Below are 14,896 nucleotides of genomic sequence, written 5' to 3' on the forward strand. Positions count from 1 at the left end.
AACTAATTTTCTATCTGGGACATTGTTGTTTCCCTTTTCTTCCCATAGTTGTGCAAACAATGGGCAGATCACATGCCTTAAACATGAGCTTTTATTCTTGGAGAGATTTGAAATTTTAATGTTATTGAAAACATGGGATTCTTGTTGAATTGTATGAGATACAATTTAAATTGTGCATGCAGGTAAAAAATGTGCACAGCTTCTTCTTCAAATAATGTTTTCTCTTCATATCTTTCTGAGTGAATTTCACATTTGGAAATTGAGGATTCTACTAGCACAAGCTTGAATCTGGCATAGTGCAGACAATTGCGGTGCCTGCTTCCACACCCAGCCTTACTAATGTGTATCATACCAGACCACTCTGGTAACATTTTCAGTTGAAAGAGGACCACCAATTATTTGGTTGTTTTGTGGTACAGCTAGATGGGAATAGGAAGATACCAAATAAGGAGTTTTCAGTGTTACCTAAGAAAGCATTTAAATCCTTGTCTCCACAGATAAAAAGCTAATACATTAAAACACTTTACCATCTAGTTCCTTTTTCATCCTATCCCTCCTTGTCTTATTATTAATGCATCTTAAATCCATACAAGCTGTATATCATGTCCAGATAAAATGCTGAGATTATTGAAAATGAAGCAGAACTTGACATAATATTTTGTTGAAGACAACAGACGTTTTCTGTATTCCTTACCTTATACCACAGGATTTCAGGCTCTCTATAGGGAATTAAAAAATCCTCTATGTCAGGGCATGAAATTTCCTTGCTTTTGCTAAGTTCAGCTTTTTCAAAGTACTTCATCTTTGAATTGTAGCAGAGTCCAGTGTCATTTTCACCCACTGTCAGTGAGATAGATACTTTCATACAGTAAGTAGAGTTTCTGTAATATAACACAAATAAAAATAATGGCTCCACTGTGAAAAATAAATTCCAATGACATAATTGTTTTTGATACAGTTATATTCATTGCAGGCAAGAGAGAGAAATCAAACTATTCTTGCTTTATGTATTGTGTGTGTAGTCCTTAGTTATTCAGGATAGGATCTTCTCTTTCCAATGCCCACCTCAACCACTAGCTTTTAATGTAATAACAATAACTGGCCTGAATTCATGAACGAACCCTTTCCTTTCCTTTCCTCTGAATTCCCTTCCCTCTATCATTATAGTCCATAATGTTTATTGGCGGGCAACTTCCTCCTAAGTAAAGGCCAAGAAAAGCTTCATGCACTAACCAGCAAAGCACCATAATCATCCTTCTGCCAAACACTATTACAACAGCTCTCTGGGGTGAACAAATCAGTTTACTGAACAGCAGCCTAGTGTCAAATTGAAACTTTTGGCATCACACCATGAACTGGAGTGTCAGCCCCCCTTATTCATCAAATATTAGCAGGTTTTCAAGTGAAGCAGTAATTAAAAATATAGTTTTAAACATCATTTGATTAAAAATCAACCTTTTGGTCTTTCACCCCATAGAAAACAGTTTAATCTCAGTGTATTTTAAACTAGAGGACTACTAGTTTGTTTATCTTAGCCTCTCATTCCCATATTACCAGGACAAAATGTTACCCCTGCATTATCCCCAGCTTTCATTAGCTTAGGTTCTGCCCTGCAACTTATTACTTTCCTTTGGTGGCCATATGTTGACATGCCATGACTGGGGAACTTGTTCTGCTTTTCTCATTTCACTATGTACTTTAATTAGTCTCAAGGACAAAATGACTTGAAAGGATTTATTTTTTTTCATTTTGGGTTTCCAGATGGGCAGGATGAGAATGTCTAAGGTTGAGTACTCTCTAGGAGTATACTGTGACAGTGCAAGCATCTTCCCCTACTGTTCTTTAAATGCATTTGACCCCTAATCTGCTGAAAGTGGCACCTGCAGAGAGCACTAAGACATTTTTCCTTTACTTATTTTCACTCTAAGACTCTGTGAGATGACTGCTGATTTACAAGAGTCTAGTGTGTATCTAGCACTGCAGACTCTCAACGATAGCTGCATTTTCAAATTGCCTTTAGATGGCTTAATATCTGTTTACTTTCTCTATCAGGAAATGATTAAAAGGCTAAAAGTAAGGAAAATAGCATACAAAGAACACCACAGCCTCATTTCTAGAAGAAAATGTAAACCTCAAAGGCACTATTTATTAATTTCTAATAAGAATATCATTTCTGGAAGGGCAGTAATTCTGTCAATGATCTTAAATCATGCATGTCTTTTCTGGGCAGGAAAGGCAACAAATATAAAATATCTTCCCCAGAATGGAGTCAACTTGCATTCCCATCCTTGGAGCCATCTGATAATTCCTGTGTATACTTGTGACTGGAGTTGGTAAAACTACTGTATCCATAGCAAACAATTTAATTATTGAATATAGATCATTCCTAAATCACAAATTGTCCTAAGCTGTGACCTAAGTCTGGCGATATTGGCATTTTTTTTTCTTTTCTATGATTGGATGACCTAACCTTTGTCAGAAGAAGGGGGCCAAAGCAATTCACCGGGGAATGGATTTTCTCACTGTCACTGTGGGAGTTACTGGGAGACAGGTAGAAAGAGATAAGCAGGCATGGGGAATGTAATTAGTACATTTTAAATTTCCTTCTTTCTTCATGTCACTACAAGGGAGTATTATGTTGCATATATCACCCCACGATTTGAAAATTCCTTCCTGACAGAGACAGAGAGGAAAATCACTTAACCTGTAATTCTGCTTCTCTAAAGATACCAGCTAGGCAGGATTCTCACTCTTGGTTCACATCTCTCTTGAACGCATCACACTGTCTAAGCGTTATTTTTTTCCTTCCAAGATAAGCCTGATCAAGATCCCTGTCCTGCTGAGCATATGCCAACATCGGAACAATCCAGCTGGTTCCCTTCTGACTCTGGTCAGTACAGGAAATGGTATCTCTAAGCTTTAACTGCCCTAGCCAGTTGGGGTTGGGTACTCTTTCTGGTCTATGTTCACAATAACCTGGTTTGCTACAGATCACACTTTTTTTCATTATTTTCTCTAAGGTACCTTTTGAGGCAAGTCTGAGGTTTCATCCTCCCAGCTAGTCATTTCAGTGGCTCCCAGCAGAAAGCACCATAGGGATTGTCATGTCAGCTAAAGTCTGGACTTTTAAACTCCTTTCATGATATTCTGGGCAGAAAATGCAATGAAGAAGACCTCTACATTTTATGATCCTGTTTAGGATGTATCCTAGTCTGTGTGTATCTGGTTTGAGGAGAGATGTGGCACCTCAGTGACTCAAAGTTTAGTGCATAAGCACTTCAGATGAAACTGAGTCCATCGGCTCAGATAGCAGATAGGGTTCCAAAGTGCTGATGCAGTTATGAAGTGCCAAGCTCAGAGTCCAAGGTGCTGAAATGTCCAGGCTGGGACACTTAGACAACTTGATTCTATGATGTAGGGTCCCTCAAAAGCACTTTCTACTGGGAGTTCGAAGCAGCATAAAACGAGCATAAAGCTTTAGCTTCCTCAACATGACATGAAGAACAGGAGTACTTGTGGCACCTTAGAGACTAACAAATTTATTTGAGCATAAGCTTTCGTGAGCTACAGCTCACTTCTTCAGATGCATTTCCCTATATGTCTTTTCCACCGTGAGCCTGAATAGTAACAGCACTGACAAAGGGGCTCATATGGCACTCTGCCAGGAGCCCAGGTTGCATCCAGGCCGGTCTGGCTGTAGAGAAAACAGAACAAAATAAAATGATGTGAGCCAAAGAAAACCAGGTTACAGGACTCAAAGAATCAGAAAAAGATGAAAAATCAGTCAGTCCCTAATGGTATGAGGCAGTTAGATCTGCAAGGCAGCAACTCCAGTGGGGAGGTGGTTTGTTGGCTGACGGCAGCTGGACTAGAAGTAGGTGGAGCCCATGAGCTAAGAAAATGTGTATCACGTAGCAGAACCTTCAAGTTAGCCTACATGTGCCTCAGAGGGTCAAGAATCTTAGAACTAGGAGATTTTCACTGGAGGTACTAGAGCAAACAGAATCCTGTATCATTGGTAACTTTAGAGAAAGTTTATATTCCAGTGGAGACCAGACGGTATTTTTTCGAATAGAACAGTTATGGTATTTATTTTTGTTTTTTCATTCTTCAAAAGGTAACTGCATTTTGTGCAACTTCTGTATTCAGCAATAAAAGAATGAGTTTCTATTGTTTCAGCAAAGCACTAAATTCTGTAATGCAACCAGTCACAGACTGACACATCACTGTTCCCCTCTGGTGTTCTCTGGAGAGTTTTGCCTGGACTTGTTTTAAGCCATGAGGATACATTTTCAGCCTCATAACTAAATACATGAAAATACAACCTATAAGATTAGTATAACATTACTATACCAACAATTACTATAACAACAATGCTCAGTGCATCATGAGCCTTCTGAAGACACCCGGCATGACAAACTTTGCATTGGATACCACACAATCATTTTATAAGGATGAACATGTGAGTGCTGGGTGTTCCCCCTGAGATACAGAGCGTCACAATCACATTTGTGGCCCAGCCACCCAACAGGGATCAAAACCGGACACTGGGCTGGAGTGGGTTACAGATATAACTGCACAGTCCTATTTGCAAAGGCTGCATATCTTTATCTTTCTCATTCATCTCCATGGCAAGTCTCTGGTAAGGGGCTTAGGGAACTATGTTAACTGTCATTCTGTATATAACAATATTTTATAAAGACTTTTTGGGGCAGAAACTATATCTAGTTCTATATTTGTACAGCTCATAGCCCAGCAAGGCAAATATGCTGATCAGGTCATCTGTCTGCTACTGTTAAATAAATGTTAAAGAAAAATATCTAGCAAGTACATTGATTCATTTTCCCAGGCTGTATTTTCTGCCATCTATAACTATTCTGTCCTAGTTGCAAAGGGAGCAGACACACACCCTTGTCCAACTCACTGTAATAGCACTAGACTTCTGGCCACACATTTTGGGAGCACTGTCAATGAGTCTGTTAATCTTCCCACCCCAAATTCCACTCCAGCTTTAACTGCATTTCTGTGGCACTCTTTTCCGTGCCTTTGCTGCCTCACTCCTTCATCCTTTTTCATCGGTGGTATTTAATTTCCTTAGATATACACCCAGCAGTGTGCAAAGAGAACAATAAATACCAAAGGCTTGTTCATACAGGCCATGACTATAAAATGATTTCCATACACCGTCCACTCATTCTCTATCATTTAGAGCCCATACCATCTTGACTGTCAATTGCTGCCTGATTCATCTAAATGTTTCTTGGTCGGAATATATATAGCACATTGCATGTGCTACATTACCTCTAAATTTTGACCCTGAAGTGAGTGTGATAGGGAAGGAAAGGGACATGGAGGTGGGATGGAGGAGGAGGAGGGGAAGAGGACATCAGGGCCGTATACAAGCTCTGGATGGAGACCTGGGAGTGTGCATGTGTGGGTGAAGGGAGGGACATGGGATACTGGAAGGCAGGAGGGAACACTAGAAAAAGGTGTTTAAGCTAGGAGGTGTCCGGATGGGAATAAGTAGAGTAGAGAAAAGCTGTGCTTTTATGAATCATGGGTACAGTCATAGTTCAACTACACCTCTTGAGAATGGCACAGGACCCACCACCACGTCCTCATCATTTCTGCTTTGTTTGGGATTCTGGATGTGGTGGTGTTTTATTTTTTGCTATTCTGCTCCTCTGCTAAAACCTCTCTCCTTCCCTTCCAGCTCCCACGCTCTCAAAGTGCATTCCCGATGGTTGTACATTCATACCAGTGTGACTAGGCAGATATATACAAATTCACACAGGTAGTTGTAATTTTCTTTTTCCACAACCACCTAACAATTTCACTTGTGTGTATGTTCACAGAAAGCAAATACATGAGATAATGAATAGTGTTAAACCGAATTTGCAATATGTTTCTGAATAATTTTCTCCACTATTTGCCCATGACATTTATATGTTATATTTCATATAATATCTGGATGCACAATATGGATAGAAGCGTAATGCTTTTCAGGTCACAATATTTCTCTTAAATCTGAAGCAGATGTACAGGTTTAGATTTTAGCTTTCACCAGCATGATTCCAGTGTTTGGAAGTGAGGAACATGTCATAAGACTTTTTAGTAGACTGCTCTGTTGTCATACCATGTGATTGTTTTGTGGTGATATAACACTGGGAAATGAAATCTAGATGGAGCTATTATAAGGTGGGTGCAAAACAGGTTGGAAAACAATTCCCAGAAAGTTGTTATCAGTGGTTCACAGTCATGATGGAAGGACATAACAAGTGGGGGCTGCAGGAATCAGTTCTGGGTCTGGTTCTATTCAATATCTTCATCAATGATCTAGATAATGGCATAGAGAGTGCACTCATAACGTTTGCAGACAATACCAAGTTGTGAGGGGTTGCAAGTGCTTTAGAGGATAGGATTAAAATTCAAAATGATCTGAACAAACTGGAGAAATGGTTTGAAGTAAATAGGATGAAATTCAATAAGGACAAATGCAAAGTACTCCATTTAGGAAAGAACTATCAGTTGCACACATACAAACTGGGAAATGATTGCCTAGGAAGGAGACTGCGGAAAGGCATCTGATGGTCATATTGGACAACAAGCTAAATATAAGTCAATAGTGTAACGCTGTTGCAAAAAAGTGATCATTCTGGGACTTATTAGCAGGAGTGTTGTAAGCAAGACATGAGAAGTAATTCTTCCACTTTACTCTATGCTGATTAGGCCTCATCTGGAGCATTGTATCCAGTTCTGCACGCCACATTTCAGGAAAGAAATGGACAAATTGAAGAAAGTCCAGAGAAGAGCAACAAAAATGACTAAAGGTATAGAAAACATGACTTATGAGAGAAGATTGAAAAAATTAGGCTTGTTTAGTCTGGAAAAGAGAAGACTGAGAGGAGACATGATAGCAGTTTTCAAGTACATAGAAGGTTGTTACAAGGAGGAGAGAGAAAATTGTTTTTCTTAACCTTTGAGGATAGGCCAAGAAGCAATGGGCTTAAATTGCAGCAAGGGAAGTTTAGGTGGGACATTAGGAAAAACTTCCTCTTAGGGTGGTTAAGCACTGGAATCAATTGCCTAGGGAGGTTGTGGAATTTCCATTATTGGAGATTATTAAGAGCAAGTTAGACATACATCTTGTTCTGGATAATACCTAGTCCTTCCATGAGTGCAGGGGACTGGACTAGATGACCTCTCAAGGTCCCTTCCAGTCCTATGATTGTCTCACAAAGCCTCTGTAACTCTGCCCATTAAAAAAAGAAAGACGATAAATAAATATTGTAATGACTGAATGGGCAGCCTCTGTCATATTCCGAAATGGTGTGTGGACAAAACCCTGGAGGTGACATTGATCTAGGTAATTAAATTCAGTAACTTAAAGTGAACTGTCAAATGTGCCTTGTTTTCTGACAATATGATTGATATAATTTCCAGCATGCAGTTTGGAACAGATAAGCACATTCAGGGCACAGGTTGCGTCCTTCTTTCGTAGAAAGTGCTTGGCATTTTGTGGACATTGCAAGAAATAGGAAATAATAATATTTAATTTAACGGAAAATCATAACAGGATAGATAGAATTTGAAATATCACAGAATAAAGGGAAACTTCTCAAGACTGCTAGGCCTAAACATTTAAACTACCTTGTCAATATTTATAGTTGACAGTATTTGAAGGATTCAAACCAGGATATTTTTTTCTTAAGACATTTGCAATATAGCATTCCAGAATAATCACAGACACTATGCTTTTTACACTGTCATCTATATAAGTTTTTTTCCCCCATTGTGACATTATATCTAGGGTGGGGAATACACACAGAGTTCACTAATATTTGTGAGGTTTTAAAGTAAGTTCACTGACTGCATTTGAAGGCTTTTTTTGGCACAGCTCAGCTAATGTAAATAGTCATAGTTTCCCTGATTTCAATGAAGTTACAACAATTTACACCATCTGAGGGGCTGTCCCCTAGTGTTTACTTTCTGTGAATAGTCTAACTAATGAGTTTATTGGCTGGAATGTTTACCATAACCTAAACATTTAAGCAAGTATTTCCAGAAAGCAAAGACTTATACTCACCAGGTCATAAAATGATGTGTCCAATGAAAGCATTTTTGAAATGCTGACATTCAAAAAATGAACAATTTATTACAAATCATCCAACCTCTAATATGGTGCTCTTTGCTTTGATTTTTGTTTTTTAAGGTGTTTGCTACAAAAAGTAGTAAAACATAAAAAATGAAGTAATATGGTAAAGCACTGTTCTCTAAGAATTTTCAACAAATGTTAATAAATTATAAAATTCTCAGTGTCCTCTAAAGCAGTTTAAGGAATCTTCCAGAGTTACTGGTTTCAACTCAGTGAAAGCAGAGTTGAATTTGCCAGAAAGCAGATACTATGATGTTAGTATAGAATAGAGTAAAATCTATCATCTACTTACTTTGTCCTTATTTTAGTATTAGAGTACTCCCCCAGGATTTAAAATAGAAACAAAAAGCACCTTTTATTCCATGAAAGCAAAAATAAATTGATTGATTTGATCTGCCTTCCTTATACCATGTTTTCTTCCTTCACTCGTTTTTTTTGTGAAAAACATAGTGATTTATGTGGGCAATGAAGTGCAAAGGCATATTTTAATACTAAAAGACATGGTTCTCTGCCAGCTTGCTCCACCAAAATTAATGGATTTGCTTCAGCATAAAACTGGAGAAACAGGCCAAGAGTGTCTATTAGCAACAGTCAAGGAGTAGTTGCAGAACTACTAACTGTGGTATGTATCCTATGACTTAAATCAGCGTCTGTGCCAGACAACTGGAGAATAGCTAATGTGATACCAATTTTTTAAAAAAGACTTCAGAGGCAAATCCAGGCAATTGCCTAACTTCAGTACCAGGCAAATTGGTTGAAACTATAGTAAATAACTGAATTATTAGACACTTAAATGAACATGATTTGTTGGGGAAGAGTCAGCATGGCTTTTGTGAAGGGCAATCATGCAGCACCAATGTATTAGAATTCTTTGAGGGGGCCAACAAATATCTGGTCAAGGATGATTTAATAAATATAATGTATTTGGACTTTCAGAAAGCCTTTGACAAGGTTCCTCACTAAAGGGTCTTAAAGTAAGCTCTCATGGGATAAGAGGGAAGATCCTCTCATGCATCCTCTCACTGCTTAAAAGATAGGAAACAACGGGTAGGAACAAATGGTCAGTTTTCAGAATGGAGAAAAGTAAATAGTAATGTCCCCAGGAGTCTGTACTGGGACCAGTACTGTTCAACATATTCATAAATGGATCTTGGAAAAGGCGCAAACAGTGAGGTGTCAAATTTTGGTCAGGATACAAAATTACTCAAGATAGTTAAAGCCAAAGCAGACAGTGAAGAATTACAAAGCAATCTGACAAAACTGGGTGATTGGGCATCAAAATAGCATATGAAATTCATTGTTCATAAATGCAAAGGAATGCATATTGGAAAACCTAATCTCAACAATATATGCCAAATGATGGGGTCTAAATTAGCTGTTACCACTCAAGAAAGAGAGATTGTAGTTATTGTGGATAGTTCTCTGAAAACATCTGCTCAATGTGCAGTGGCAATCAAAAAAGCTAACAATGTTTGGAATCATTAGGAAAGGGACAGCTAACAAGACCATAAATATCATAATGCTACTATATAAATCCATGGTACACCCACACCGTGAATATTCTGTGCAGTTCTGGTCATCCCTTCTCAAAAAAGATATATTAGAAATTAAAAAGGTACAGAGAGCTCAATAAAATGATTAAGGGTATGGAAAAGCTTCCCTACAAGGAAAGATTATAAGGACTGAGACTGTACAGCTAGGAAAAGAGATGACTAAGGGGGAGATTATGGAGATCTATAAATCATGAATGGCATGGAGAAAGTGAATAGGGAAGTGTTATTTACCCCTTCACATAACATAAGAACCAGGAGTCACCCACTGAAATTAATAGTCAGCAGGCTGAAAACAAACAAAAGGAAGTACTTCTTCACACAATGTACAAGAAGCCTGTGGGACTCATAGCAGGGGATGTTGTGAAGGACAAAACTATAAATGTGTTAAAAAAAGAACTAAAAACATTCATGGAGGATACATCCATCAATGATTATTAGCCAAGATGTTGGACTAAATGGACCATTGGTTTGACCCACTATGGTCATTCTTATGTTCTTATAGTCGTAGTACTTTGCTAATGCTTCTATTCCTTGGCTTCTTGGTTGAGTCATTTTTTTCCCTATAAGTAAGCACTGGAATTTGGTAGGGCCTTACAGCTTTTTACAGCAGACTATGGTGATGGTTTATTTTTGACATATAGTATAGGAAGTTCTTCTGTCTGTCTTGAAAAGAAACTGGTCGAACCAGGATTCATGGGTGGGAGTTCTTGTTCCTTTTATGTCCATATCTATCCCAAGGGGATAGTCCAGGCAATATGTGTGGGTCCCTGCCAGTGGTAAACATAACATGGAGAGTTTGGATAGGAAGCTTGGGATTGTCATATCGAAGAAGCTGTCTACATTGCTAGTGAAATTTCCCAAGATTATGAGTTTTGTCTGGATCATCACTATGTCAGAAATTGTTGCCACTATTAGCTTGTCTAGGAAGCCTTGGATATCTTTAGACAAACATATTAGCAGGGTGCCCAAGTTAGGCTGGTCTCTCAGCTCAATCAAAGGATTGTAGTACAGGAATACTACTTTTAATTGGAGTTGGCTGAAATTTTTCTGAAGCAAAATATTTTGTCAAATCTATTACATACACGACAAAACTTTCATTGAAACATAGGCAGTTTTCCTTTTGAAACCTGTCAGTATTCCAAGATCCACAGGTCCAGCAGGAAGCTCATCAGTCCATCCAGAGTCCTGGCTTGAGTTGGGACTCTCATGGCTGGAGCCAAGACTCTGGGGATGCCAAGCCCCACATCAGGAAGACTCCCACCTAGAACTAGTGCTCTGCGGGCTGGCAGGCTTTCCATTCTATGGCAGCAGCACTGGGAGTCCCAGCTGGAGGTGGGATTCTCAGGGCTGGGACGATCTGCAGCAGGGAGCCTGCCAGGACTCTAAGGGCTGGGTCACCACCCTGCTGTGGTTAAACTGACAAGAGTGTCACTTTCACATCTTTTCTTTTGGGAATATCATGTTTCAGTGTTTCCAAAATAAAAATGTGTGTGTGTGTGTGGGGTTGGGGGGGTTGGGGGGGGAATCTTTAGTTCATGGGAAATTTGATTTAGATTTGCTTTCATTCCAATTCGGAACAAAAATCAAATTGCAAAATTCCAAAATATCTTGTGATGTGAAACCCTCAAGTTTCAACCAGCTCTACTTTTAATCTCTGTTTTTTCCAATTAGAGGTCGGATTGGAAACACACAAGGAGCCTGGAGATGTATCTAACAGGCACAAAGTGGAATCTAGTTAGAGTACTGCATGCTAGGACCCAAAGCCTTCATGAATAGACACAGACTGTATTGTAGTATTCCATGCAATACCTCTTAAATATAAAATCATCAAGATATTTAGAGGACTGAGAACTTTAAGTGAAAGATAGTCAAGCTCAGGAGTCAGCTTGTGTTTCTTCATTAATTTAATACCAGCTTACCTCTGTCTTTTTGATATTTTAATTTCCTTGTGTTTCTCTTACAGTTTTGAATATATGAAGCCACAATACTAACATCTTTAAGGCACTATAAAAAGACACTACCCATTAGTATGATAAAGAAGCTGTAACAATGACACATACCTTCTGTAGCAAGAAATTGAGACTGAAAACCAACAATAATAATAAATAAAACAAAGCACTTGGAGTGTCTTTATAAACAAATCTAGTGTATTTATTTCCACCACAGCAGAGTTGCCTATTACCAAGTAGAAGCAGAATGAACAGGAAAGTATTACCCTCCATGGACATAAATTATGTCACAGGATTGTGGCATTTAATCAAACAAGCTGTCAATTCACAGTACTGTGAAAAAAAAAAGTGGACTGAGTGGTAGGCTATAAAGAAACATTGCCGACTAGTGCATTTGTATAAACAGTTATTAGTGGAGATCTATGCAAATGTTCCATGAAATAGTGGAAATACAACAGTAAACATGGTTTACCAGGTTGGTTTAACTAACCTGTTTTAATTTATGAGCTAAATAGGTAATCTCCCAGGACAACAATAAATGGAGAGCAACATCACCTGATCAAAAGAGACAGAGAGAAATACATAGAGGATAGTTTCATAAAATGTTTCAATTTTGTTTTGCTTTTATTTGGTTATGTGCTGTATTCTGGACCACTGAATATCTCTCTGATCGGTTGGACACTGTGTCTAAAACATTCTTGCTTAAATTTAAAATTTTGCACTTATACCCTAGGCAACCTACTTTGGTTGAATATGGGGCATGTATATTACTTGCTAACTTGAGAAGGGGTTGGAGGCACCATTTTTAGCATTGTAGTAGGTCAAATAAAAGGATGAAATCATCTCAGATATTACCAAACACCGAAGAGATTAAGAGATTATATAAAGATTCTGTATTTGGCCTAAATCCAGATGATTTGATGACTCAGGAATATCTAGCCTGCTTACATGAATCTTATCAACTTCCACAACCATACTTCTGGAAATGATGTCACAACATCGGTGAACAGTAGCTCACTGCTTTTATTCCACTCCCAGAAATACAACCTTTGGAGACAAAGTTTTCAAAAATGATGCGAAAGGAAATTTTCCCTCCCTCAATGTTCTCACAGGGAAAGTGGATGTTTTCTAGAAGTCACAGACATCTGAGTGGGGAACTTCTAGGCATTACCCACATCTGGGTGGATCTGATAGGATATTTCAATTCTTGACCATCTCTATTTTTACTATTAAGGTCAATTGTTATTACACAAACTGTAAAGCAGCACCAGACAAAATCCATCCAGAAATGTTAAGTGTACACAATGCAAAAATACTCTTCCCTCCGGAAGTCTTTTGGTGTAAGAGAAACAAGCAGTATATTTCCTGCTATTTTATTCAATTTTGTGTATAACATTGTTATAACACATAGTGTTTAATAAATTAAGGACCATTACAGGCAAATTTTCCTCCTGTTAATTGATGCCTCTAATACATGTAATTGTAGGAGGCGGGGGGAAGTGAGGGTTTGTGGCCACAAAACTGGTAGAAATCTCAGTGTCTTTTTCAATATTTCACCATTACTAATACAGCAGAGGGTCAACCAAGCTATTAACTTTTTACGTTTATATATAGAAGAAAGAGCAATAAATATGAATTAACCTTATTTCATTGCAGACACATATGGATAATGAAGATGATCATCTAAAATGTTTTCAGCTGATAATTCATGAATACCAAGTTTTGTTCCAATGCTTATCACTAACTAGGATTATTTATTGGATGCTGTGAAAGGCTAACAATTACATCTAAAGCATTAAGAGCACTGTTCATTTAAACTCAGCTAAATACAACGGTAGTGTTATTAATATTAACAAAACAATGCTAGTAATTGTCATCTGCCTGTAATTAAATAAATAGCTAACACTGCCAGCATTCGAAACCCTTATGGAATTAACTATTAAGCTTAATACAGAAGACAGGAGGTATATAACATCTATTGATCTACAGATTTACACTGTAGCAGTCTGGAGCGTAAAGGGCAGAGAGATCCAGAAAATCAAGGATCTTTTTATGAAACATTTCTCTTTTCCAATAACCTCTACAGAAACAATAAAGAGTGCAGTGGCACCTTAAAAACTAACAGATTTATTTGGACTTAAGCTTTTTTGGATAAAAAACCCACTTCTTCAGATGCACCTGGTGGGTTTTTTACCCAAAAAAGCTTAAGCCCAAATAAATCTGTTAGTCTTTAAGGTGCTACCGCACTCCTTGTTGTTTTTGTGGATACAGACTAACACGACTACCCCTGATACCTGATCTTAAACTCTAGACACCTTACTCTAGACCACTTTGTTAGCACCCAAAGCAGTCATAATTCAGCCTTAAGGGGTTTGCTTAGGAAAAATGTCAGTGGGTAACCTGTAGAGTATAAGCCTCTCAACTGATTATTATTTTTATAATACATATTTGTATTTCTTCCTTTGTCCACCTTACATAATGATGGAACCTAATTGGTGTGCTGGTCAGCTTTGCTCCTCATCTTAACTTCTGAAGATGGCCCAAGTCAGAGTCTAGCGTAGAAAAATGCAGAATCCACTTAGATTATGTTCTAGTGCCTCAGGTGCAGCAATTGTTCTTTTTATTAAATAAATATCAAAGTATTGAAAGTATATGCAATGCAGTAATGAGAGGGAACAGGCATCAAATTCCCATTGTTTTTGAAACAGGTAAGTGGAGGAGGAGGAGGGGGGAAGAGAGAGAAAAAGCACACACACTGAGTACATGTGAATGAGAAGGGAATGTGTGTGCGTGCCCTCTTGTTATAAAAACAGAGAAAGGTCTGATCTGATGACTCTGAAGTAGGGGGGTCAGAGAGATTGAAGGAAACACTGCTTTTCTCCTCTTCTGTGAGCACCACGTTGTGGCTATTTCCATAACAGTGTGCACAAGTCCCACAATATATTTGTTTTAATTAGCACATTCATATTAATCACACCAGAAGTACTGAGCTATTTTATTGTATGCTTCATTTCTCAGAAGCAGTAACTTTAAAGCTCTCTCCTCTTCTAAAAGGATAGGTACACAGTGTAATCCTGAACTCCCCCTTGTCCTCATCAGTATCAACTGAAGAGGATGTCAGGTTTATACAATGTAGTCCCTTGCTGATTGTAATATTTGCTGATAGGCAAGGAGCACCTATGCCTTGCTCCAACTTCCACTCTTAAAATGTTTGTGTTTAAAGAAGCTACTGATTTTGA

General features: G+C 38.2%; 1 protein-coding gene across 3 annotated transcripts in view; it reads right to left on the bottom strand.

The window, feature by feature from the left end:
- IL1RAPL1 (interleukin 1 receptor accessory protein like 1) overlaps positions 1-14,896 on the bottom strand; it is a 1,154,051-nt gene that overhangs the window by 436,128 nt on the left and 703,027 nt on the right. For all 3 annotated transcript variants that reach the window (XM_050936563.1, XM_050936564.1, XM_050936562.1), the window contains exon 4: positions 695-881. In XM_050936563.1, coding sequence (XP_050792520.1) covers positions 695-881 — 187 coding nt within the window. The remainder of the gene's footprint in view (positions 1-694; positions 882-14,896) is intronic.

This window comes from Gopherus flavomarginatus, chromosome 1 (genome assembly GCF_025201925.1).
Source record: "Gopherus flavomarginatus isolate rGopFla2 chromosome 1, rGopFla2.mat.asm, whole genome shotgun sequence".
Taxonomy (NCBI): Eukaryota; Metazoa; Chordata; order Testudines; family Testudinidae; genus Gopherus; species Gopherus flavomarginatus.